The sequence below is a fragment of the Biomphalaria glabrata genome, chromosome 4, assembly GCF_947242115.1.
Source record: "Biomphalaria glabrata chromosome 4, xgBioGlab47.1, whole genome shotgun sequence".
In the NCBI taxonomy this organism is placed as follows: Eukaryota; Metazoa; Mollusca; class Gastropoda; family Planorbidae; genus Biomphalaria; species Biomphalaria glabrata.
Window position 1 is genome coordinate 53921581 of NC_074714.1, and position 27985 is coordinate 53949565.

A 27985-nucleotide genomic window follows, 5' to 3' on the forward strand; every position below is an offset into this window, starting at 1 on the left:
CATTGATTGATAACGTCACTACCTGTTCATTAGAATTCAATGCCAACCTTGAACACTTGGGAAATGATTTTAAGACTTTAAAGAATTTCAGAATTAAAATATCGTACTGAGTAGATAATATTATGAAATGTAATATTAAAAATGGCTTTTATTAGCATTTTCATATGCTGATTGTGATTATACTTTTGTTCTTTTTTTTTCATATGTTTATGTAATATTTATTTATTTAAATATTGGTTTCTTAAGAAACGAATAAAAAGAGGAATACAAATACATTGTGAGTGAAATAATAGAAATGTTTAATTTCCATCAATGGTTGTATCACAGGAAACTATATACAGGCGTTTATTTTAAAAAATACAGATATAAATATCTACAGGTATCATACATGGATAATGTTACCATAGCAACGTTTTCCTGTGAATTTGTTTAGTCAGTCGAATGTTAAAGTTTGTTTTCTTTCTTTCTCTTTCTCTTTCAGTCTCTCAACTCTTGATTTCTTTTTTTTTTCCTAATTATCCTCTTTCTTTCTCTGCTTCTCTCTCCTTTCTCTTTCTCTTGTTCTTACTTTCTATCTCTCTCTCTCTCTGTCTCTCTATCTCTCTGTCTCTCTATCTCAGACTCTGTCTCTCTATCTCTCTCTCTGTTTCTCTCTCTCTGACTCTCTGTATCTCTCTGACTCTTTGTCTCTCTCTCTCTGACTCTCTGTATCTCTCTCTCTCTCTGTCTCTCTCTGACTCTCTGTATCTCTCTGTCTCTCTCTCTCTGTATCTCTCTGTCTCTCTCTTTTTCTCTCCCTCTTTTTCACTCTCAATCATGTTCTCTCAGTGGTCAGACAAACAGTTATTCATGTCTTTCTTCATTACATTCAGATGATCATCTCTCACGGACACTCTCTCCGAATGTCTCCTCTTTCTTTCTTTCTTTCGGATCTTGTGCCTGGCATCAAATCTTCACAATGACCTCATAAACAACAACAGCAAGAAGTTTACAAATAACAATTAATCAATTTCCTTGAATTGTCGGTTTCACACTCCGCAGTGAATTGCCAGAGCTGGGGGCCATTTTGGTTTTCAATATCAAAATATGTAATACATGAAAAAGTAAGCAGCAAACGCTTAAAACTAAACAATTTTTGTTTCTCATTGTCAGCGGAGGATCAGAGCTAGAGACTCCCGGCTAGAGACTCCGGGCTAGAGACTCCGGGGCTAGAGACTCCGGGGCTAGAGACTCCGGGCTAGAGACTCCGGGCTAGAGACTTCGAGGCTAGAGACTGCTGGCTAGATTCTCCGGGGCTAGAGACTCCTGGCTAGAGACTCCGGGGCTAGAGACTGCTGGCTAGATTCTCCGGGGCTAGAGACTGCTGGCTAGATTCTCCGGGGCTAGAGACTGCTGGCTAGATTCTCCGGGGCTAGAGTCTCCAACCCAATTTTACTAATCGTAAGCTTCTCATTAAGTTGAGACGTTAACAAGTTTAGTCGCCATTGTTGTACACATTAGTCACAGCAGACGTGAGCCCAGCAGACGTGAACACAGCAGACGTGAACCCAGCAGACGTAAACACAGCAGACGTGAACACAGCAGACGTGAACCCAGCAGACGTGAACACACTTGCTGGCTGGTAGAAATAATGAACTTTGTTTCTCAAGGTATATTTTGAGCCCCCACCAATGATGGGGTGGACATTGAACGTGTAACGCTGCCAATGAAGGCCGCAACAGGAAGTCAAGACTTGGAAGCATCCTCAGTATGACCGCATAAAACTATGCGTTTAGGTCATGGGTTACTTGTAATACTTTACAGGGCGTTTAAACACCATCATATAAGGTGAGATGTGAGAAAGTCTTACTGATGACACATATGGACTACGCTTTCACCTGTTGCTGATTTGTTTTGTTTGTTTATTGTTGTTTTTTTTTTGTTTATAAATTCTATACGTACATTCAGTAATGAAGATGATAGCTTCTTAACCTTGACCTTCTGAGAAAAGCAGGGGATGGTAACGGATATTGTTTGCACTATGGACCATCACGTCGAAGATCGAATAGCATATCACTCGACCAGGCAACCATCCAGCGGTTTTCGTACTTTACATAGAATTGTTGATTATTTTAACATTCAAATGATTTTCTGATTTGTGAGCATTGGAGACTTCCCATTTCGCTAAAACAAAGCGTTACAAAGAGTTCGACTCTTGTGAAGTTTGTTTTTAACTGATCCAGTTCAGGGTCAGTTATACCATCTGGTTGTATTTCTGAGATTCTCCAGCGAAATGATTTAATAATGTTCCAATTTCCGTTTTCTGGCTTTGTATTTTTTGCACTTTTAAAATAGATAGCCATTTAGCAGTCGAATGGTTAAGCTATTCGTGGGGTTTACATGTGAACTGTCTTGTAGTAAATGATCATTCAGCGTATTTGTAACATACAAGGGGGATCGTCCTTAGAGAACAGACTCGTCTAGGGTGCTGCTCCTGTGGCGTGAGAGCCTCTGAGGCGTGCTATTGCATGTGAGAGCCCATGTGGAATTTCAGTTCGTACGACTGCTGGAATGTCCTCCCGCAAACGTGGCACGTGCATGGTCGCTCCTTGGCGTGAGTGCGTCGTACGTGGCTGTCGTGTGCAGCGTGTGAGGCGAAGGCCTTCCCGCAGTGTTTACACTGTGGATAGAAATACGGCATTATTAATGTGACATTGTAAACATGACATTGGAAACGTGACATTGTGAACATGGCATTGTGAACATGGCATTGGAAACATGACATTGGAAACATGACATCTAGACATGATATTGTAAGCATGACATTGTGAATATGACATTGAAATACTTTGGAAAGTTTAAATCTGTTAGCGGGAAGAAGAGGGCATACTGATGCACGCAAGCAGGACAAGAAGCACGTTAGAATGGACACCAACAGCTGGGAGAAAGAGGCACGAGACAGATCCACATAGAGAGCAGATGGCGTACCCCCGTACACAACAGATATAGAAAGGAGGGTGAAATGGCTCCAGCGCCTGGTGATTACAGATGCCAAACCTGTGACCGCATCTGTGTATCAAAGATTGACCTCTTTAGTCACATGAGAAGTTGCAAAAGGAAAAGATTTTCTCTCTAGACGTAAAATGCCACACATTTATCACACAATTGTATAACAATACAAGACAATATGCACTAATTTAATCACAGCTACATCAGATCTGGACGAAGTGGTCGTCTCCCTTTTCATTAAGGCTAGAGCAGAAAGATTTTAAAAACTCCTTTATCCCACATTCAGCCAAGGTGTTGAAAGGTCATTAGTCGTCGCCGAGAAGTTCATAAAGTGCTGGTCGTGTGTGTGTGTGTGTGTGTGTGTGTGTGAATGTTGTTCGTGTTTGCATGTGTATTGTTATAGTTATTAACCTAGTGGTAATGCTAAGGTGAACAATTGTAATAAAAGTGCGTTTCCATTGGTTTGGACTTTGGATCAATACAATTATCTTATCTTATCTTAACATGTCTAAAACAGAGACTTACTTTGAACGGTTTCTCCCCCGAATGCTGACGTATGTGCGTCCTCAATATGCTGGAGGCTGTGAAAGCTTTATTACAGTAGACACATTTGTAGGGGCGCTCACCGCTGTGAACCTAGCAACAACAAAACACATATTTAAATGTAGAGTTATAGTTCTTGAATTTCGGAGAATCTAATTTTAGAGAGCATATAAATACAAGGGAAGACAATACGTGGGATCATTTATTAATTCGTTTCAAAAAAAGTAAAGTTCCCCTTTCAGACTTTGCGATCTATAGGGCAGATGATGTTAAGGTCATCTGTTTCTTGGCCAACGGTCAACGAGCAGGGTGTCATGTGTCTAGCAGAACGACCAAGCGTCTTTACTTTCCCAAACTATGGTCAGGTACCCATTAGAGTTGGCTGGACTCAAGGCGCTTTATAAATCCCGATTTTCAAAATCCCAGCTTTGACCGAAAGTCGAACCCAGGACACCTGCTTCGTGTTAAATACTTTCGTGAATGTATTATTAAGATTAAGTTATAATTATGTGTTTATAGTGTGTGTTGAATCTGTTCATGATTTCTACTTGAAGAATTTAATTGTTTTATTTCATTCAGCGAAACTCTTTTATCTCTTGACCAAGACATTGAACTCCAGCAATATAGCGTAATTTGGGCTTATATGATATAATTTATGCATACAAACGGCATAACCCCCCCCCCCCACACACACACACAATACCATCGCTTTTCTGTAAAAGGTCGCGCGATTTTATTACAATAGCGTGTAAACGAGATGAGTAGGGTTAGGGTTAAAGAAACTAATCAAAGATCATATTCTGGCAAAAAGTTTGTATGCGCTTTGGGGAATTTTAAGCAGCTCTCAATGACGCTATTATCTTATCTTATATTATATAATACAGACGTTACTTCAAAAAAAAAGAAGATTACGTCCTACGCGTCATGCATTTAGTCATGTAAATGGTGAAGCCCAGAATGCAAAAACAACGAAAGTAATTGTTAGTCCCGAATCATTTAATTTATAATCAAGACTTCGTACCATTACTTGATATATATAATTGATATCAATAACTTTTACTTTTATCTGATTGCTATACCCTATAGTACCTATAATTAATGTTTCTATCTACATTTTCATGTCGCTATGTCTGACCAATGCTTAGTATCGATACTATAGTTCAATAGGTCATGACAGTCAGACATTTTTTTTTTATATATAAATTATTCCCATAATTTTATATCAATATTATATATCAGTATTTGTGTCGATATTTTCCAACTCATTTTGAAATTTTTTATTTTTACTTTATATAAATATTATATTAACTCACTCCGTCCGTCTGTCTGTCTGGATAAATACTTTTTATACTTTTATGCTCGGATGATGTTCAAATTTTGTGTAGAATTGAATCGTCGATGACAACGTAAATCATTCATAGAATGAACCAATTAGTTCATCCATTTAGTGGTAATTAATTATTTTTTTATATAGAAAAAAGGGGGGGTATAACTTGTAATATTGAAAGATATGGCAGCTATTGAAATGTGCGCTCCCTTCACTCAAGTTAAGCTTTGTTTTTTTTAAAGTATTGTTTATATATTTTTTTAGTTCTAATTTTTGATCATTCTGTATAGTTATCTCCGTTAGATTTAAAATTTTAAACGCAATATCTGTCATTGTTAAATATCACAAAGGTTTTGGTTCTGGGTGAATATTATTTTATTATTCCCAATACTGGATATCGGCGTATTCTATAATATCCATATATATCTTAAAATAACCTCATTGAATTGCAACCATTATATCTAAACGAGCCGATTCGCGGCGTATCATACTTCTCCTCCCCTCTTTTTTTTTCTGAGCCTCGCTCCCTGTCTCCGCGAAAGTTACGTGAGGTAACTCTAGTCCGACTTGCAGAAATAAAAGAGTTATCTTTCCATGACTTTTTCATCGTGGTGTCCCGCATGGTTGGGCCACGAAGAGAATTATATATAGAGAGAGATAGATAACAAACTACACTTGTGTTGTGTTCACTGGACACATGTAGAACCTACCCTCATGTGTTTGTTTAGACTCGACGACTGACTGAAACTTTTGGCACACACTACACACTTGTGTGGCCTGTGCTTCTCGTGGACGTGTAGGATGTGTATTCGAAGTCTGTCTCGCTTCTCGAAGGACCTGGAACACCGGTAACAAACGTTTAGCGTTGAGCAAGAAAGCAACAAAGTGTGGAGACGAGACCAACCTTTCTAGAAGGCCTGAGCGCTGACCTGTGACGTCGCAGCTTGTGGGCAGGAGTTTGGACCAATACCTCTTTGCCACGTCAAAGTGGCCTAAACTTCCCGCAGGTTGCGACGTCGCAGGTCTGTGTTCAAGCCTTGTGTAACGATTGATCTCGATGGAGGTCAATTAGATTGTATGTTTTGGTAATTTGAGCGAGAGAGTTAATTGTACAAGAGAGAAATAGAGATAGGGAGAGAATGAAAGAGAGAGACAGAAAAAACAAAAAATAGACAGAAAAAGGAAAGAAAGAAAGAGACAGAAAATGGAGAGAAAGAGAGAGACACAAAAAGGAGAGAAAGAGACAGAAAAAGGAGAGAAAGAGACAGAAAAAGGAAAGAAAGAGACAGAAAAAGGAAAGAAAGAATGAGACAGAAAATGGAGAGAAAGAGAGAGACACAAAAAGGAAAGAAAGAGACAGAAAAAGGAAAGAAAGAAAGAGACAGAAAATGGAGAGAAAGACAGAGACACAAACAGGAAAGAAAGAGACACAAAAAGGAAAGAAAGAATGAGACAGAAAAGCGAGAGAAAGAGACAGAAAAAGGAAAGAAAAAACGAGACAGAAAAGCGAGAGAAAGAGACAGAAAAAGGAAAGAAAGAGACAGAAAAAGAAAAGAAAAAATGAGACAGAAAATGGAGAGAGACAGAAAAAGAAAAGAAAAAATGAGACCGAAAATGGAGAGAGACAGAAAAAGAAAAGAAAAAATGAGACAGAAAAGCGAGAGAAAGAGACAGAAAAAGGAAAGAAAGCATGAGACAGAAAAGGGAGAGAAAGAGACAGAAAAAGGAAAGAATGAGACAGAAAAGCGAGAGAAAGAGACAGAAAAAGGAAAGAAAGCATGAGACAGAAAAGGGAGAGAAAGAGACAGAAAAAGGAAAGAATGAGACAGAAAAGGGAGAGAAAGAGACAGAAAAAGGAAAGAATGAGACAGAAAAGGGAGAGAAAGAGACAGAAAAAGGAAAGAATGAGACAGAAAAGGGAGAGAAAGAGACAGAAAAAGGAAAGAATGAGACAGAAAAGGGAGAGAAAGAGACAGAAAAAGGAAAGAATGAGACAGAAAAGGGAAAGAAAGAGACAGAAAAAGGAAAGAATGAGACAGAAAAGGGAGAGAAAGAGACAGAAAAAAGGAAAGAATGCGACAGAAAAGGGAGAGAAAGAGACAGAAAAAGGAAAGAATGAGACAGAAATGGGAGAGAAAGAGACAGAAAAAGGAAAGAAAGAATGAGACAGAAAAGGGAGAGAGACAGAAAAAGGAAAGAGAGGAAAAACAAGAGAAAAATGGATATAATAAAACAAAGATCAAGAAAAATAGAGAATAGAAGGTCAAAGAAAAGTTTTAGTTTCGACCCAAGGGCTCTTTGCGCCTGAAGCCCTGCAAATAAAAAAAAAAAAGTTGTCTCTATGTTTTGTCACCAAGTGAAAATTACAAATACACAAAGATGAATCCAATGGAATGGACAACGATAACAAATGGGCCCTAGAACCTTACTGAAAGTTGCGAGATACATGCATAAATATTTTTACCAGTTTTGAGTTTAATGACGAAATTTAAAATGTACATAAAGTAAGTATTCTTTGTTCTTGTTTATATGTTTTTCTTTTCCTCGAAAAAAGGCAGTATTAGGCCGGCCGAGGAAAAGCCTGAATCCATGTTGTCTGTCGTTCTTGTCTGTCGAAGTTTATTCTCTTGTTTTGTTTTTGTTGTTGTTTTCTATGAAATAAGACTCTCTGGGATGTATACGTAAGTCAAGAGTAGCATTCTCTTGGCGATGGGGACTGTGACTGTGGCTGAGTTCTCCCAACGGCAGATGTTTGGATTGTTGCCATCTGTTGATTCTGATAGTAAGTGTGCTTGTTTTTTTGTGTTTTTTTTGAGTGACTAGTAGTGTGTTGTGCGTGACCGTATATGGACAGCGTAGTTGATCTTTAGTGTTTGCATTTGGTTGAGTGAACAGCTAATAATGTGTGACAGGTAGGACTGGGCACAATGGAGGTCACTGACCAGCAGAGTGACGAAGGAGACAGCATAAGCTAAATAAAATAAAATGTCAAGATAATAAAGTTAATGGACCTCATTCACCAATCGTAAACAAACAACATTTAGCCACGTGATTCACTATCTCTTCTAGACAACTTACGATCAAATTTTTAATACACAATGGCTATCACGTGACAGTATTTTGTTCGTTGTTTTATCAATATTATCACATGACTAAATGTTGGTTTGTTTACGATTGGTGAATGAGGTCCACTGTTAATAGTTATTAATAAGTCTTGCTTTGTGTGTTCAAGATAGCTATTACAGAGAACAGAACTTTGGAGGGAGCAACTTTATCCTAAATGATCTAAGTCCACAAATGATGACTTCACCCTTAATAGTGACTAAAGGAAAATGAAAGGATTGGTCAGTCTGTACTTACCTTGAACACATGTGGCAAGGGTACTTCCGGTCGCCCTGATCCACGCAGCGCGTGTACTTGAGATGCTTGTCCCTGTAGTACTTGTAAGCGAACACCTTGCCGCATCTCTCGCAGCTGAATCCCTCACTGGCTGATAGAACATGGGAGGAGAGACAGGCACATGCGTTAGAGCTGTTTGGAGACGCCTTTACTTTATGGCATAGAAATGTCCACCCGTGTTTTACTGTAACCCCTTGTAATTTTATTTAAACATGTCGGATGGGGAAAGAGAAGAGAGACAGAGAGTGACAGAGAGAGAGAGAGAGAGACAGCAAAAGAGAGAGACAGAGAGAGAGAGAGACAGGGAGAGAGAGAAAGACAGAGAGCGAGAGACAGAGAGAGAGACAGCGAAAGAGAGAGACAGAGAGAGATAGAGAGAGACACACACAGAGAAAGAGACAGAGAGAGAGACACACACGCAGAGAGAGACAAAGAAAAAGAGAGAGAGACAAAGAGAGAGAGTAAGAGAGAGAGGGAGAGAGAGAGAGAGAGAGAGAGAGGAAGAACCAAAATAACATTGAGTAGAAAGTAATGTAAGATATTCTGTGGTTACAAAGCAAGCGACAAGTTGAGAAATGGTGTGGACTAAGAAAAGCGGTAAAAAGTTGTAAAAAAGTCACTAGTTAAGCCCAGTGTCCTTGATGCTGAGCTTAAATATAAATATAAAGGGTTTTAGTAAGAGTTAAACTATACGCTTAGTAAATAGAGAAACTACAAATTGTCTTGAATGTTGAATCTGAGACAGACAGACAGACAGACAGACATATACTAACTTAGTAACTCACTGTCGGCTTCTTCTTGGGCGCCCCCGTCTGCCATCTCCTTCAAGGCCACGGGCACCCCCATGAACTGGAGATAACAGTCCCCGTACCAGACCAGGAGTTCTGTCCCCTGGGGGATGTCTTTGCAAACCTCATACCATATCTCACCTTCAATCTAAGCAGAATACAGACAAATTAACCCTTTGTAAAATGTTTTACATGTTTCGGATGTTCTTTCAGAGTTGAAGATAATTACTTCCTAGGTCCAAACCTCCCGCAGGACGACGGGGGATGGGAGCGGGCAGGGTTTGAATCCTGGACCATGGATAAATCTGAACGACAGTCCAGCACTCAAACCGCACGACCAGGCAGCCATCCTTTCCAGTATAATACATGCCAATGCTTATCAATCTGTTTCCGGTCCAATTAGTTTAATTATGCTTACCAAAGGCGTTTTAAACGATAAAATATATACATAAGCACAAACTAATCTATAAAGATATTTGTTATTAAACACACCCTTCTTAATTTACGATTGGTCACTAAAAATAGCATCTGCACACAAAGTATTTCACAGCGCAACCTGACCACGTGACAAACGTTATGACGTAACTTACCTGGACGGCTATCAAATTCTGTTCTTGAGCGTACCTGGCACAGTTGATGTAAGACATCCAGTTGCCAGATGTGCTACGGCCGTCTATAAAATGGCTTAGCTTTCCATCTTGAAAGATCTGAAAGGATAAAAGAAAAATCCAAAATTTAAAAAAAGGTAAAAGTCGTCTGCTAATTATGCTATCTTGTTGATGTTTTCACTCTCAAAATCTTTCAATATCTGCCCACTAAACGAAAAAACATCTCTTCTTTTCTATCGTCCGCCATTTTTTTTTTTGTCCTTATCAAAAATTAATCAAATTTTTTTTATACTTTTTAAGTTGTAGCGATCACGCTAATCAGTATCTAATTATAAATGCAGAACATAGCTATAAGTATGTATTATTATACAATTTAAAAGTTACGATCATTTTCGATAATTAAGATAATTAAGCTGTTTGTTTTTTTTTACAAAGCTTTTATCAAGTCAGTCTGTCTCTCTGTCTGTCCATCTTCTGTCGTCCTGTACAAAGTGTGTACACGTTATTGCCCAAATACCCATTTTAGGATCAAGCTGAAACTGTGCACAAATATTCATTGACATAGACAAGGCGTGAACCAATTAAAAAAAAATTAACCAATCAGTCAACTAACTACTGGTACTTAATTATTTTGTTTGATATAAAAAAAGGAAATATGGTTAAATTAGTAGAGTTTAGTCCCCTATTCCTCCCACACGCATTCTCTGATCGTACTTTAAACATTTCTTTAATGCACCTACCAAAACATGAATCCATTTAAAAATGAACAGATTACTCAATTAATTATTAATTGTAATTAATTATTTTTGTTTGATTTCGAGTAAGGAAATTAACTTTTACATTTCTGAGATACACAGTTGTAAGGACGCAGTTCTTCCCCTTAGATAATTCATTCAATTATACATCCCCCATTATACTATAACTTTCTAATCACAGAAAGAAATGTTACGGACTCTATTTTCTACGTCACATTTTCATATTTGTACATGAATTTTTTTTTTACAACCCCCTAGCCTTGTTTAATAAACCTAGCTAACAAATAACTGCACTTAGTCTCACATTCAGTTGGCTAATTTTTATTTTTTTAAAAATTAAAACTCTGTAGTGGATGTTTTTCACTGGCGTAGTTAGCATAAAAAGCTTCACTACCTAGCAGTAAGGGGTGGCGCCGTCGAGTTTGAAACCCGACTCGATCTGTTTGTTGAGCGCCCATTTGCAGTACGGGAACATTTTCACAGATACTCCCCCCCCCCCCCGGCAAATGTCCACAAAAGAGATGGGACCTCTAAACGTCATAACCACATAACTCTTTCTTACCTCCCACATGCAAGAGTTGTCGTCCCTTGTTTTGGTCTCGCTTGTGTGGACGACTCGACCTTTGAAGGGCCCGTACCTGGTTGACCTTGAGATGACAGTCTTGGTGCAGAAGACACCGGTGTGGACAGTCCCAGCGAAGTTGGTCTGGTAGATGGTCAAGCCTGGCCGGATGAAGGACATCACATGTATGAAAGTCAAAGCATTTACATTCCTTTTTACGCCAGTGTTTCCCAGAACGTGTTCCGCGGAACCCTAGTGTTCCCCGAGGCCTGATTAGGTGTCCCACGATCTTCTGGAGTAGTTAACTAGTAGGCTACAAGGTGAATTAATCTCTATCTCTCTCAAAAAAAAAAAAAGCAAAATGATCCGATAAATGCTCAGAACAGCGGTTCTCAACCTTTTAGTCTCGGCGACCCCTTTTTGCAACCCCCCACTCTGCCGCGACCCCCCTCCCGGCACACACACACAGCAATAGAAGAATGGACAAAAAAATTCCATTTTTTTTTATGGTCATAGGCGACCCCTGGCAAATCGTCAATCGACCCCCCCAAAGGGGTCGCGACCCACAGGTTGAGAACCCCTGACTTAGAATGTGGTCCGCTAATGAAAAAGAGTTTGGGAAACATTGGTTTACGACCTAGCGCACACACAGTGAAAACAAACATTTGTACTCGTCATTTAAAAAAAAAAAATTACATATGTTATGATCACATGTTGTGATTCTGAATAGGTCATTGGTTCGGGGTTGGGGGTGTCAATCTACATTCGGGGTCATTCTTAAACATTTCGTTTATCTTATCTTATCTTATATGATACAGACGTTACTTCAAAACAATGTTTACATATTAAGTGACTTTTTCAGTCTATTTTTTTATCTCTTTCTCTTTCTTTCTCTGTTTCTCTCTCTCTCTTTTTTTTTTTCTTCTTTTTTTCGTACTTTTCTCTGTTTCTCTATTACTTTCTTTAATCTTTCTCACACACTGTTGTGTATTTATGTTTCTTGTTATGTGCTGTCAACTGATATGTGTTTGTGGGTCAAAATGTCATGGTGCCCAGGTCAACTTGTGTTTGTGTGTGTGTACTGTGTTATTGTGAACTGTTTTGTCATTCTTGTACAATAAGGCCTTGGATCAAGCCATGTCTCCCTGGAGTGTTCTATTTCTCTCACACCCTCTCTCTCTTTCTCTCTCTCTCTCTCTCATTCTCCTTCTTCTAATCTTTCCTCTCTATATTTCTTTAGGTGTCTTTATGTGTTTTTCTTTGTCTACTTCTCTCTCTCTCTCTCATCTCTCTCTCCTCTCTCTCTCTCTCCTCTCTCTCTCTCTCTCCTCTCTCTCCCCTCTCTCTCTCTCTCTCCTCTCTCTCCTCTCTCTCTCTCTCTCCTCTCTCTCCTCTCTCTCCTCTCTCTCTCCACTCTCTCCTCTCTCTCCTCTCTCTCCTCTCTCTCTCCTCTCTCTCTCCTCTCTTCTCTCTCTATCCTCTCTCTCTCTCTCCTCTCTTCTCTCTCTCTCCTCTCTCTCTCTCTCCTCTCTCTCTCTCTCCTCTCTCTCTCTCCTCTCTCTCTCCTCTTTCTCTCTCTCTCCTCTCTCTCCTCTCTCTCTCTCCTCTCTCCTCTCTCTCCTCTCTCTCCTCTCTCGCTCTCTCTCTCCTCTCTCTCTCTCCTCTCTCTCTCTCTCTCCTCTCTCTCTCTCTCTCTCTCCTCTCTCTCTCTCTCTCTCTCAAACGAATGTTTTTTACCTTCTGGGAGCTCCAATGTAGCCGAGTCTAAGGGCGGCATATGGAGGTTCTCTGCAGAGGCGGCTCTGCTGTTCCCGGCAGTCTGCGCTGACTTACAGGACGTAATGGCTGGCGTTCCTAACGATTTCAGGGGAGACATAGTCGAGCTGCAGGCGCCGCCGCTCCTGCCACCGCTGCTTGCCCCGCTGTTGTTGTGCTGCACGCTGTGGTGATTGGCGTCTACGCCACTGCTCGTGCTGCTGTGGGAGCTGTTGAGGCTGATGTTGTGGCTGCTTTCAGGTGTTGACCGCTGGTCACACAAAATCTTTTCAATACCTAAAATAAAAATAAAAGGAAAGTGTGGAAGAGTCGATAAAAAAAAATCCTGCTTTTGAAAATTTTTATTTTGTTTTATGAACATTTTCATTAAATTTTAATGTAATAACATTTTGGTAATTAAAAATAATATTTAATATTGACGTTTTAAAGAACTATCTTGGAATTTTGTAATGCTTAGAAATACTTCAGACATAGAATTATAATTGGTATCGTAAACACTTCTACGTGATCATTTTCATTTATTCAGAATTTGAGATACTGCTTAATTACTTACTTAATCCTTGATCTTTGCACCTGAGGCCGTGGCCAAATGTTTAGTGATAGATAGATAGATAGATAGATAGATAGATAGATAGATAGATAGATAGATAGATAGATAGAAAGATAGATAGATAGATAGATAGATAGATAGATAGATAGATAGATAGATAGATAGATTGATAGATAGATAGATAGATAGATAGATAGATAGATAGATAGATAGATAGATAGATAGATAGATAGATAGAGACTAGTAAGATTGTCATTTATTGATAGACAATTCTTAAAGTTGTAAATTGTAATCAAATCTCTCTTTATAGCGCCTGTATTTTGCATTTAATCACAGCTCTATCTGCCTCTCTCTCTCTCTCTCTCTCTCTCTCTCTCTCTCTCTCTCTCTCTGTTTCTCTAAATCTCGAGGCCTAGCTCCTCCAGCGCCCTACACTTTGTACGAGTTAACTTATTTAACGAAGGGGGCTAAGCTACGCGGAGTATTTGTTTAGCCCGGGGCGTGTGAAGGGCGCAATCGGACTTGTCCGTGTGGAGGAATCGCTCAAACGAATCATCTGTCCATTTCTCTTTCTCTATCACCGCCCCTTTCCTCCCCCCACCTCCCCGGCCCTTCTTTCCCTCCTTGGTTCCATCTTGATCTTAAAGCCTGGGTATTGAACAAGATGGCGGTATGTAAATAATTTTAGTTGGCAGTGGAATGTGCCTAAGGGGATTAATAACTCGAATGTGATTGGCTGCACAAGTTACTATCTCACTTTGTAATACTTAGTAATAGCTTCCTCGCGATATTTAGGCGGCACATTAGTAGCTTCTATCTAGTTTATTTTAAGTTTAACAAGCGGGTCCTAGAACCTTACTGAAAGTTGTGAGATACATGCATATATATTTTTACCAGTTTTGAGTTTAATGACGAAATTTAAAATGTACATAAAGTAAGTATTTTTTTGATCTCGTTGTTACACTGTTCTTCTCCTTGAAAAAGGCAGTATTAGGCCGGCCGAGGAAAAGTTTCTAAACTAATACAAAAAAATTGAAAACAATGTGAGAACCACTGCCTTAAGTGTGTCGATTGCACTGGCGAGAAATGTATCGGGTGCAATGAAGAATGCACTATTACCGTTTGGGTATAACATATAACCAGGAGTACAACACGAGGGCAACAGTAGGATGCATATCATTGCACATAATGAATGACTAGGCCTAGCGTTATATGTAATGGAGTTACTGATATTGATTCATGAGGCTTTTGGAACCCTTGAATTATTGTGCTTCCTTTAGTGATCTGGCAGGTGCCCCCATATTTAACATATTCTGAGTGCCCTTATTCCCCCCCCCCCTCATAGATTGGCGACCTTTTTTAAAAAAGATTTTACACCTTCCGAACCAGAAGTCGAGGGTTCGAATCCTGGTGAAGACTGGGCTTCGTAATTCCGGGATCTTTGGGCGCCTCTGAGTCCACCAAGATCTAATGTGTATCTGACATTAGTTGGGGAAAAGTAAAATCGGTTGGTCGTCGTGCTGGCCACATGGCACCCCCGTTAACCGTAGACCACTGGAACTGATGATATTGACATCATCTGCCCTGATCTATATACCACTGTTATGACATGATTAGGATTTAATAATTTGTTTCGGGAATAAGGGGAAAGTTTTTCTTGTGACGAATGACGTGACAGATCTTTAAAAACTAAGAACGCTCTAGGATGTGATGAAGACAAGACGCTTTTTCTACTGAAGCAAAAAAAAGGATTTTAGAGACGGCTAGAAGAAACGACTTTCGACTGTTTCCCCTTTTCTTTTTGGTATTAAACATCCTTTGTTGTTCGACACCAGAGTCGAATACTTTTATCGATTGTTGGCCCTTTCGCCGGTGTTATCTGTTCAGTGGCGTAACTAAGGGGGGGGGGGGGATGGGGGGGGAGAATTTTAAAATCCCCCCGGGCCCCCACCTAGGGGGGGCCCCCAAATGGGTGTCCGAAATTTATTTGTAAATACATAAATTAATATGTTTGATTGACAAATAGTGTCAACGGGTGTCTTTTTTTTCAACATTTATGGATTAAATTTATCACATAGACTAAACCTAGATCTAGGTCTATCAGTAAGTTGACTTTGTTGACATTTTAAAAATATTTTTTTCCCTCAGAGATCAAATTAAAAAAAAAATTAGTCTTACATTTTAAACTTTGTTGCCACGAATAAAACTGCATGATATACAGCGAATTCCAGGTATCTTGTTACCTTTACTAATAATAGATCTAAATGGCGAGTATTATATGGCTACACTAATTAACCTTGAAGCAAAATTTACAGAATCCAGTATAACAGATCTAAAAGTTATTCTTAATAATGCTAGAATAGTCCATTATTTGGGTGTGGCGTCTATAATTTCAGAATTAAACTTCACACTCGAGTTACCCCTTTATTCATCTTTCCTCATTCCAATGGAAATTCTCTTTTTGTTTACATCTAATCCTTTTGATTTCGCACAAATTATAAACAAAAAATAACGACGTAATATCATATACTATTAGCACATCCTTCCTTTTGAAGTTATTATCACACCCTTCATTTTAAAGTTCTTAAGAGTAATATCTACTAGCAGGGCCGGCCCTAGCATTTTCGGGGCCCTATGCGAAACGGATCGAGCGAGGCCTAGTCTGGGTAGGGATAAGCATAATGTCAAAATAATTTTTTTTTTGAATTAGAAAATAGGCCTACTTTCGTCTTTGCAATAAATTTTTTATCAAATGAAAGCTCGCAATGCCACTTTTTATTTATTGGCACCCCAAAATGTCAATTTCGTCTATTCTTTAGGAGATTTGAATAAATTCAAAAAAAGTTGAGGACTTTATCGTATATTTTGCCTTTTCATGAGATTTCCCGGAGGCCCTGGAAAATCAGGAGGTCGCGAAAACCCTGTTATTTTTTATACGTTATAATGGTTTAATTTAATAATGTACACTTGGAATTAGCGCGGGGCCTATGAAAGCGCGGCGCCCACTGCGACCGCATAGGCTTCAGTGGCCTAAGGCCGGCCCTGTCTACTAGGAACTTTAACAATTCGTCCATTTCTGGTTGTCTTGACTGGCACAACAAGTTCTCTAGACGTTGGTCTATAACTGTCTGTTTCGTTTGTTCCAACAGTTTGCAGTTCATTGTCTCCATCGGTATCATAGTACCCAGAAATGTCTTCATCGAAACTCTTATTAAAAAAGCGTTGATTTCTTCTGTATGTTATTCCATTGTTTGTCTTTATGATGTAAGATCTGGGTGCTGAATGTTTTTTTTATGACAACTGCTTTCTGCCATGTTTGTCCTAGACGAACTCTCCTCCGACAGAATAATCTTTAGGTAGTCTTGCTTTTGCATTGTATTTCACTTTGCTTTTCATCTGTCATTCGTAGAGTAATGTCTCTGCATTTTCAGCTACCGATGGTTTCAATAGTTTGTGATCAGTTGAAATCATTCCCTGAGTCTTCTACTCGTCAGCAGTTGTGATGGTGAATACAGCAGTCTACTTATCGGAGTATTTCTATACTCGAGCATAACGAGATATGGATCTTTCCCACTTTTGTATGCTCTGAATCCTTTTGCTTTTGCATAAAACATAAACAACCAACAATGACGTAATACCATATAATATTAGCACAGAATCTTCTTCATGCAGTGGAAAATTAAGATTTTTTTTGCCTATCTTGAATTCTGGTCAAAGCTCCTGCGCCCAATTAATATATTCGGAAGAAGCTACAAAAGTCTGGACTGCATATACGGGAAGCTGCTAAAGAAATTAGTACCCTTTCATGCTTTCTGCAAAATGATGACAAACTGATAAAAACCCAATCCATCGAAAAAGCAAAAGAAGGTAGTGAATACTATGGATTCCCTGTAATCAAAACAACCAGAAGAAAGAAAAGACTTGATGGGAAGTTGAGTTCTAATGTAGGACTGTCAATACAATTGCAATTCAAACGTAATACGACAGAAGTGCTGGACAGATTTCATATGGAGATGAAGGGCAGATTCCAAAGGCTGGAAAGAAAATGAATACCTTTAGGTTTCTTCTTGAACCAAGACACCTGTTAGATGAAGACACGCTTATGACAAACTGTGCTACTTTTCCTGTTTGTATGATGAAATAAATGGAAAATCGCTTTTTCAATGATGTCATTGATGCACGAGCACTTTTCATTAACAAACCAGTAATACAATTACCAATAGACATATTGAGGAAACAGGCTTCATATGGGAATTGCGTGTGCTCAAACTTTGCAACCTCCTCCGAATACCGCTAACTAAGGCCACTTCCATTACGTCATGTGAGAGATCATTTCTCAAAGCTCAAGTTCATCAAAAACTATTTCAGGAGCACAATGATGCAAGAAAGGCTTATCATGGTTTTAATGTCAGTGAAGTCACAAATACTAGAAAGTATCGATGTAGTTGATGTTATAGATGTCTTTGCTGCACAGAATGCACGACGTGAAGCGATATCAATTTAGATTTGTCACTTGTGCATTATTTAACTAATAAACAACGGTATTATTCATTATAAGAGTCTTGATGATTACTTTTTGTTAAGTTTAATGATATACTGAACCAATTTGATTTGGGGCTTATTTATTTTTGCGTACATTATCTCATGTCATATGTCGAATGTCAAAATGCAAGGGGCCCCCAAACAGGTCAATCCCCCCGGGCCCCCAAATCCCTAGTTACGCCCCTGTATCTGTTCCAGTATTGAGTTCGATGTTACCTCCAGTTGGACTAAGTTATATTTCAAGTACTAAACACCGCGGAAGAGATTAACACACCCATAAAATGTTATTATTAAAAAGTAGAAGTTAATTTAAGACCTTAAAGGGAAACTTTACTTATAGTATAAAACAGTAAAATAGCACCAAAGACCACTTAAACCAACTTACTGTGAGTGACCTGTCCGAATTTGAGCCCGGACAAAGCATGACCGTGGTATCTGTCCGTCTTTCCTTTCGTGTAGCCATACAGCACCATGTCCAGCTCCTCTTGGCTGAAGCTCAGGGCCGGAGCGCAGGTGACAGGGGTCAGAGGGGCCGTTGCCGGACTGGGCAGCCTGGTCGTCGGAGGGCACACAGAGAGGTGGTGCGCCGGGGTCAAAGGTTGTGGGAGGACTGAGGGATGCACGCCATGGAACATGACGGCTGGGGCGAACTGGAAGTGGTGTTGGACCGGAAAGCGGAATCTGTCTGTCGTCATGCTGAAAGAACATACAAGACTTATCAAGAACATACAAGTCTTATCAAGAACATACACGATTTACCAAGAACATACAAGACTTATCAAGAACATACAAGACTTATTAAGAACATACAAGACTTATCAAGAACATACAAGACTTATTAAGAACATACACGATTTATCAAGAACATACAAGACTTATCAAGAACATACAGGAATTATCAAGAACATACACGATTTATCAAGAACATACAAGACTTATCAAGAACATACAAGTCTTATCAAGAACATACACGATTTACCAAGAACATACAAGACTTATCAAGAACATACAAGACTTATTAAGAACATACAAGACTTATCAAGAACATACAAGACTTATTAAGAACATACACGATTTATCAAGAACATACAAGACTTATCAAGAACATACAGGAATTATCAAGAACATACACGATTTATCAAGAACATACAAGACTTATCAAGAACATACAAGACTTATCAAGAATATATAAGACTTATCAAGAACTTACAAGACTTATCAATAACATACAAGACTTATCAAGAACTTACAAGACATATCAAGAACATACAAGACGTATCAAGAACATACAAGACTTATTAAGAACATACACGATTTATCAAGAACATACAAGACTTATCAAGAACATACAAAGATTATCAAGAATATAAAAGACTTTTCAAGAACATATAAGGATTATTTAGAACACACAAGACTTTTCAAGAGCATACAAGACTTTTCAAAAATATACAAGACTTATTTAGAACATAAAAGGCTTATCAAGAACATACAACACTTTTCAAGAACATACAAGGATTATTTAGAACATACAAGACTTTTCAAGAACATGCAAGACTCTTCAAGACCATACAAGACTTATCAAGGACATGCAAGAGTTTTCAAGAACATACAAGACTTATCCAGAACATAAAAGACTTTTCAAGAACATAAAAGATTTATCAAGAACATACACGATCTTTAAGGCATGTCTATCACATACTAGACATAACAGTTGTCACGAACTAAAAAAAAAAAACATTTAGCAACATTTAGCAACAATTAGCAATATTTAGCACCATTGTGTTTCAACATTGCCCATTTAATAACAACCGTAAAATGATATTTTTAAAATGAATGGACAGCTATTAAGTCGACCAAACATTTTGTAGAGTTGTTCTTCTACTTGCAATTGCTACCTGACTCTACTGACGAGCGGTAGCATGGTGTTGGCCTCACAGAGTATTGGATCACATTAATGGCTACACTTTGGCAACAAAGTAACGTTTTACTGTGGATTTTTATGTTTTAAGAAGTTATCCACCCCAACTCCTCCAGTTAATTAGAACAAAAATTGCGAGTAACCATGACAGCCTTTTTGAATTCAGCAATTCAGCAGTAGCAATTAAAAATAAAACATTGAACCATAATCTTCAAATATAAAAACAAAATTTAATAAAATACTCTGAAAGACACAAAGATATAGATACACACCTCGCTCCATATGCTAGGACACATTTGTACAAAAGCTTCTTCTTCCCTAGCACTATTAGAGCATGAAATGGGTTACCTGAGCCAGCCAGGAAAACCAGTGACTTGGCAGAATTTAAGTCATTGGTTAATATGCATGACTAAATACATGACGCGTAGGACGTAGTCATCTTCTTTTTTGAAGTAACGTCTGTATTATATAAGATAAGATACGGTATTTGCTGAAGACGAGTAGGCTATAAGGAATCAAAAATAAACCCCGTAAAGGTGCCTAAGAACCGAGTTCATTGCACTTGAAGGGATGGAAGAGAGCTCCGAACAACAATGTCACTATCCACACTCCATGCTCTCTCTTAGATACTCGAAAAAAAACAGCAACTCGCGTAATACAGTGGTTCCCAAACTTTTTCCTTAACGGAACACTTTGATTTTTTTTTTTTGTTTTTGTTTTAGAGAGATTAATTCACGTGGTAGCCTACTAGTTAATTATTCCTGTACTTAGGGGGAATACTTATTCCGGCCTCGAGGAACACTAGGGTCCCACGGAACACAGTTTGGGAAACCCTGCAGTAATGAATAAAGAAATGAAAATAATTTGTGGCAACTGGGACTTGAACCTAAGCGCTTCGTATTCACACATATTTCTGATCATTACACTTTATACCACATTAAGCAAAATTTTTGCTCTACCATGTAGCGAGAGGACTCAGGTTCGAATCCCGGCAGTTTATTTCAAGAATGTTATCAATATGGTGGACGAGGGAGTGCTAAGTTTCTTATGTATGATGTGTTGGTTTCTGAGAAATCGTTTTATTCAAATGATCAAAAACTACATTACTAACAAAAATTTTGCCTATAAGTTATGTGAAATTGTGGCGAATGTGCACATACAAATGCAACAAAAACAAAAAGTACACAGGTGGGACAGTATTTGAAATCGACTAGAGGGGCAACAGTTCTAAGCGCGCCATCAAGAAGAATAAAAGTTTATAGGCAACATTAAAGTTTATGGGGTTTTTTTTTACGGGCGGGGGGGGGGGGGTCTAAGATCTTACATTTAATATTCGTTTAGTTTTACATTTTTTGGATAATGGCAGCAAGATCGATTTGAACCCAGGGCCACCGAGACGACAGTGCAGAGCGCTTACAACACGACCAGGCAGCCATTCCAAAAACAATTTATATTAAATGAAAATGTTTGCGGAAAAAATTATTACTTGGAGGAAAAAGGGTGGGGGGCTTCCAGGTAATGTGATATGGCAGCTAATGGAACCTAATATTGTGAATTAGCAAAAAAAATGTTTTAATTGAAGTACATTCAATTAAAAAGTTTTTAGATTATGTAGGGAAAAAAAAACTTAAACTGTTAATCAGGAGATGCAGTGGCTGAGCGGTAAAGCTCTTGGCTTCCGATTTGGGAGTCCCAGATTCCAATTCTGTTGAAGACTGGGATTTTCAGTTTCGGAATCTTTTGGCGCTTGTGAGTCCACCCATCAGTTAGGGAAAAAAAGGCAAAACCCCCCAAAAAATAAAAAAAATATATATATAAATAAATAAATAAACATATATACATATATAAATATATATATATATATAGGAAGGCAATGATGGGTCCAGATGAATCACTGGTTTTTGTTTAGTCTTGAGATGGGGCAGAATCTCGAGCGACAGAGTTTGCCACTTATATATATATGCCTTTTTTTGTGCTAAAAAAATAACTAAAAATTAACTTTAATTGAGGTACTGCAATCAATACATTTTTTTGTGTGTGCTGCTAATTCACATTTAATGTCAGATAACCTAAGTATCTAACAGTGACAGATACATTCGCCAACTTTTTGTAGCAATTTTTTTTCATGTCAAATCCTGAGGTAAGGGATTCGTCTGTTAGGAGTTACACAAAAGGTATGGTTTAAATCGAAAGTTGCATATATAGATGTGACCTTTAGGACAGCTAGCACAACTATACAGTTGTGTATTTGGGTAGAAATGCCAACACTGCGACAACGCAAAGAAAAGCTTTATAAATTTACAAAAATAAATGATAAATATAACTTACTGAACAGGTCTAATTATAATATCACCCATATAATTTTTTTGGCGTTATTTTTACTTGACAATACAAATAATAGTTAGATTGTTGTACTTTCGCATTTGAGACTACATTGTTGATTTATATTTCTTAAAACTCATCGTATTTAGGTGGTAATAGACGTGAAATTATCGTGGTTGGTATTAAAATTATCTCCCATGAATAAATCCTCTTTTTGGTGGTATTATTTTTATTTTTATTTTTTTTTAAATCAAGGATATAAATAAATGTGCTGGACCCTAAATAAAAGCAATAAACTTTTGTATTTTTTAACATTTACAGGCAAGGAAGGAGCAGTGGCGTAGCTATGGAGGGGGAGGAGGGGGGAGAATTTGAAATGTGTGTTTTTTACATTAAAAATTAAATATTTCTCAAACTGCAGGGGTCAGAAAAGTTTTGAAGTCCTCCCCCCCCCGGGCCACCAAACGATAGAAAATTCTAAACTACGCCCCTGGGAAGGATGAGGGAATCATAAAGGGAAGAATAATAACTTAAACTTTCAAACCTAGGGTCCTGGGTTCGAAATTCGGTGACGGGCTGGGATTCTTAATATCGCAATTTTATAGGGCGCCCCTGTTTCCACCAAACTCCAACTGGTACCCGACGTGAGTTTGGAAAAGTAAAGGTGGTTGGTCGTTGTGCTGACCACATGATACCCTGCTCGTTAAATTATGTTTAAATTATATTATAATTTATAGACCCATTACACCCCCCCCCCAAACAAACACACGCACGTTTTAAAAGAATTAAGAATATTGAGGAAAATAAATTTCTTATGTGAAGGCTTGTATATGATAAAGACTTAAGTCTAGACCAGTGGTGGGCAACCTTTTTGAGTGGGAAGAGCCCAAACTAAAAAATTTACACAATTTCAAAGCTTTTAAAGTGCCAAACATTTTTTTTTCTTCCAAACAATAAATAGGCCTAATACTCTAAAGTGTTTTGATGTTGTTAATAATTTTGATTACCAAATTCATGACCTCATCTATTTCGGTCTTGGGGGAGCTACCAGCTTCTACCAAGCGCGTCCCCTGCTGGCGGATAGGGGAAAGACCCTTAGATATAAGGGTTAGCTGTGAATAGCAAATAAACAGCCGCGGACCAACTGGTTTGCAGTCATGGAGGATGAGGTGAAGTATTCCAGTGGTTAGAATATTTACTAAAAACATCTCAGAAATCCAGGGAAATGATTGCAAAAAGCGAGTATAGGGCGCTCTAACTCTAAACCCGGGTAGATGAAGCTCGTTAGCAGTTCATCTAGGAGAGAAAACTCCGAAAATAAACACCTGCTGCCTTGCAGATGATCTTGGATGATCAAAGGCTATGGGAGCACACCCAGAAAGAAAAGCAGGCTGAAGTCGGAGTCAATGGGCCTCCTGGCGCATAACACATTGACACGCAACATCATCTATGTTGCTGAGAACGAAGAAGAAGAAGAAGAAGAAGAAGACCTATTTCGGTCGGAAATGTTTGGGCACAAAGCGCTTCTTGGTGTATTATGCAGTGAAATGTAAGAATTTCAAGGTTTATTTTGCAAGGAATTCGCTCTATCGTCCCCTCTACTTTGTCATGAGAGCGGTAGCAATGCTAAAAGTTTTTCTTTTGGACCTTGGAAAGACAGATATTTGACCAAAAAAAAAAGGCAACTTGTAGCTCATTTATAGCAAGTGATAAGGCAGAAAAAAAAAAGCTGAATATCTTTCACCTGCAAACATTTACATTTCATGACATGGGGTAGGGCTGACCTGAAAAGCGAGTACAAGTGGCTGAGAGATAGAATCGATACCTAATTCTCGTTAATCGATATAGGGTTCAGAACGATTTTATTTTTAAATGTTTTTTTTTCTTTTGAAATAAATACTATTTGCGTATGGAACTAAAGAGCCGCAGCTTAACATCCAAAGAGTGCCTCATGTAGCTCGCGAGTCGCAGATTACCGACCCCTGGTCTAGACTAAACTCAACTCAGTTATAACTTATCTTAATATTTTTTATGGGTCATTATTGTAGCCATTTATGCAAAGTTTATTCACCAAAAGAAAAACTTATAGAAGTGTTCGCTCAAGTCATTGACTTTACATGGCTGCACTACATCGGAGTATATAGAATTACGTCTTTGTGGTTAAGATAGTAATTCGTAAGTATATTACAACTTTCAGACCTTCCTATCTATGGTTGTATAGAAAATGTAAAGGTCATCTGTTTCTAGGGCCAACGGTTTAACGAGGGTGTCATGTGAACAGCACAACGACCAACCTCCCTTATAATCCCCAACTTATGTCAGGTTCACATTAGAGTTGGGTGGATTCATGGGCGTCCTAAAAATCCCTAAACTGTAAATACCAGTCAAACACTTTACCACTCAGCTATTGGATAGTAATAAGAGGCTATGTCAATGCAGTATTCTTATTAATAGATAGATAGATAGATAGATAGATGGACAGACAGAAAGACAGACAGACAGACAGACAGATAGATAGATAGATAGATAGATAGATAGATAGATAGATAGATAGATAGATAGATAGATAGATAGATAGATAGATAGATAGATAGATAGATAGATAGATAGATAGATAGATAGAAAGAAATATAGATAGATAGATAGATAGATAGATAGATAGATAGATAGATAGATAGATAGATAGATAGATAGATAGATAGATAGATAGATAGATAGATAGATAGATAGATAGATAGATAGATCTGACTCTAAAATGTTTTTTACACTGACTTGCTAAAATTACACAGATATGCCTATTTGTACTTGAAAAATACCATGTCCCTTGTGAGAATGCCTTCATATGGCTCAATTATTTTGATTCTTATAGTTATAACAGCATACCTTGCTGTAAGACTCAAGTGCGAACCAATGAAAGCTCTCAATATATTAAATTTAATGAGAAAGTCCCCCAATAGATAACAATAATTATAAGGCTCATCTTCGAGTCTATACAGAGCCGGTCTTGAGCATTGGCAGACTAGGCAGCTGGAGTTTTGTTTTGCTACTCATTTAGCCTAATCACTTCCTCTAGCGATCGCTTCCACCCGACTGCCTCGTTGAGGTAGAATAGCGTACCCGGTTAATTAATTACAAACCAATCAACGGCATAGGACCCGAAAAAATATTGTTTTATACAACAAATAATTATAGGACACATTTCAACATGCATACTTTTTTTTTAATTTGTATTGTTGTTGTTTTGTTTTTTTTATTATCGTTTGGTAAATAGTGCTTATTTAGGGCTGGACGAATAGAAAAGCTTATGGTGTAGAGCAGGGGTTCTCAACCTGTGGGTCGCCACCCCCTTCAATTGACGATTTGCCAGGGGTCGCCTAAGACCATCAAAAATATGGATTGTTATTGTCTGTTCTTCTATTGCTGTATGTGTGTGTGAGGTGGGGTCGCGGCAGAGTGGGAGATTGTAAAAATGGGTAACCGTGCTTAAAAGGTTGAGAACCGCTGGTGTAGAGTGTAGCCACTGTAGACTGTAGACCGGCGATGCTCAACCTAACTCCATCTGCGGGCCATTTTTATTTCCAACACTAGTGTCGCGGGCCACATGATGGAAAAGATACACAAACCTAATGAAATTGACCTGAAACTATTTTATTTCAAACCGAGGATCTAGTACTTACATTGAATTATTGGGATATTTCAGTTTTCTCATTACGCTTCAAAGGAAAATGCGGCAAGTTCTGTTTTAAAAGTTCTTTATACAAACAAACATGTAGGCTAGCAATGGTATCATGTTCTATATTCTATAACAAATTAAAGATCCTTTCACTTTTCTTAGCAGATTCTAAAACAATTGATCACCTCAGCGTAACTAATGTTCAATAACAATATAAATGCAAATACGAAAATCATTCACAAATTCTTATCTTATCTTATCTTATGTATTACAGACGTTATTTCAAAAAAAATAATAGAAAGAAGATAATTACGTCCTACGCATTATAAGATATAATTATTATAATACTTATAACGAAAGCGACAATATGTACAGCGTGCGTGGAGGGTTGGTGGCTGAGTAGTAGGCTACAGTCCTTTCCTTTGGAGCCTCGGGTTCGAATCAAGACTGAGATTTTGATTTTCAGGATTTTTTTTTTTATAGGGCGAAAAGTTGGGGGAAGGGAAAGCCGGTTGGTCGCTGTGCTGTCCACGTGACACCCTCGTTAGCCGTCGGAAACAGAAACAAATGATCTCTATAAAAGTTGGGGAAAGGGAAAGCCGGTTGGTCGCTGTGCTGTCCACGTGACAGCCGTCGAAAACAGAAACAAATGATCTCTATACATCGCAAGACCTGAAGGGGGAGCTCTACTTCACATTTACGGTTATTTAAAGGGAAACTCAGATGGTTTTGACAATGTTTCATATAATATGTGTTTTGATCTACAAATAATGAATATATTATTATTTTGTTTGTATTTGCAATAATAACTTAGTAATTGATATTTTTCTGACTTAATTTTCCTGCGCATCCAAAACGGTCAGACTTTCACTGGGTTTCTATGTGACGTCACGCATGCCTATTAATTTAATCTATTGACTTACTGTATAACGGAAAACCATACAGTAAAGTTAACATTCTCGTAAAAGAAATATATCTTCGTCTATGCAGTTAGATCTAGATCTTGTAAGCAAAGAAAACAATGCGTGTTAAAGGAGATTTACATGCTTGACTAACCACGGCAGTGTGTATCTTCTCGCCTGACCACTCAACACACAACAAACACTATCGCTTGGTTGTGTTGTCATGACCGACTACACGTAGTCTCGACTAGCCTTACACTGACCAGTCAGACCTGCGATCTATTTACTTCTTGGGACAGGGAGGGGGCTTAGATGAAAATGTTACTTTTTTTCTCGAGTTGGTCGTCCTAATGCTTTTAAATTTATATATCTATATATAACTGTACCATGGCGCTAGACTAGGCTGTCACTAAGACTTACGGCCTAACAGCTACTGTAAGAATGAAGCGATACGATTGGTCAAATCTAATTTCTCTTTCAGTATTGTTGAGGGAAGCGACATGCCTAACCTAAAAAAACTAAAAACAAAACCTCAAAGAACCCCCCTTTTTTTTTGAGATGTCAAGAATTTACTGTCTAGTTTATTAAATATAAATGTTTCTAAGCATTTAAATAAAAAAATGGAAAAATGTTTACTAATACAATTTTTTACGCAGAATTTAAATATGTCAATAACTCAAATTTGAAAAACCATCGGAGTTTCCCTATTAATGCTATAAACATTGAAGGAGGTTCTATCTATTGCAGAGAGTGTTATACTATGTCGCCTACGAAGCGTTTGCTACTTATTTATTTCATTAAATGTTGAAACAAAAAAGGTGTCAGGCCTGCCGCCTAAAACCAATTTATTATTAATTTTTTAAAAAATACTGACACTTCATACATATATCGTTCGGGCTCACTACGCTATCAATCTCAGCATATGAGAGTTTCATAAAACAAAATCCATTTTTATATTGCTATTTTGATTTTAAACTGTCTATTTTACTCTTAAAATGAAATGTACAACTCATTTGCTTACGCTTAAATTGTTAGATCAGTGCTTAAATACCTGGCTATGTTAGGTCCGAAATGTGAAGCGTAGAAGGGAAACACAGAAGGCCCTGGTCTCACTTGCTCCATGACTGCGGTCTGTATCCGTATGACCAGCGCCAGAAAATGACCACACATTAAAACAACACTAGCGTCCCCCCTTTAAAATAAAAATTACTGCAGTCAATTCTGCTACGTCGAATCCTGCTAAGATTATCCTCCCTTGATATTCTACCCCCCCCCTTTTTTTTTCTTTCTCTATAACAGGTCATCAACGACTGTCTCTTTCTTGGTGTCCCT

General features: G+C 38.2%; 1 protein-coding gene across 2 annotated transcripts; it reads right to left on the reverse strand.

Moving 5' to 3' along the window:
- Positions 1-331: 331 nt before the first annotated feature.
- On the reverse strand, positions 332-27857 carry LOC106066923 (PR domain zinc finger protein 14-like). 2 transcript variants are annotated; one of them, XM_056025446.1, is made up of 10 exons: positions 27705-27857; positions 18224-18534; positions 12708-13022; positions 10971-11131; positions 9636-9752; positions 9043-9193; positions 8219-8348; positions 5569-5695; positions 3514-3624; positions 332-2659 (listed from the first exon to the last, which is right to left on the reverse strand). In XM_056025446.1, exons 1-10 carry the CDS (start codon positions 27821-27823, stop codon positions 2501-2503), a joined length of 1701 nt encoding a protein of 566 aa, XP_055881421.1. In that variant the 5' UTR covers positions 27824-27857; the 3' UTR covers positions 332-2500. The 2 variants fall into 2 exon arrangements, 1 of the variants encoding a protein (XP_055881421.1); XR_008777351.1 differs by lacking the exon at positions 332-2659 and having other exon boundaries at positions 3533-3624; positions 8219-8344.
- Positions 27858-27985: the final 128 nt, after the last annotated feature.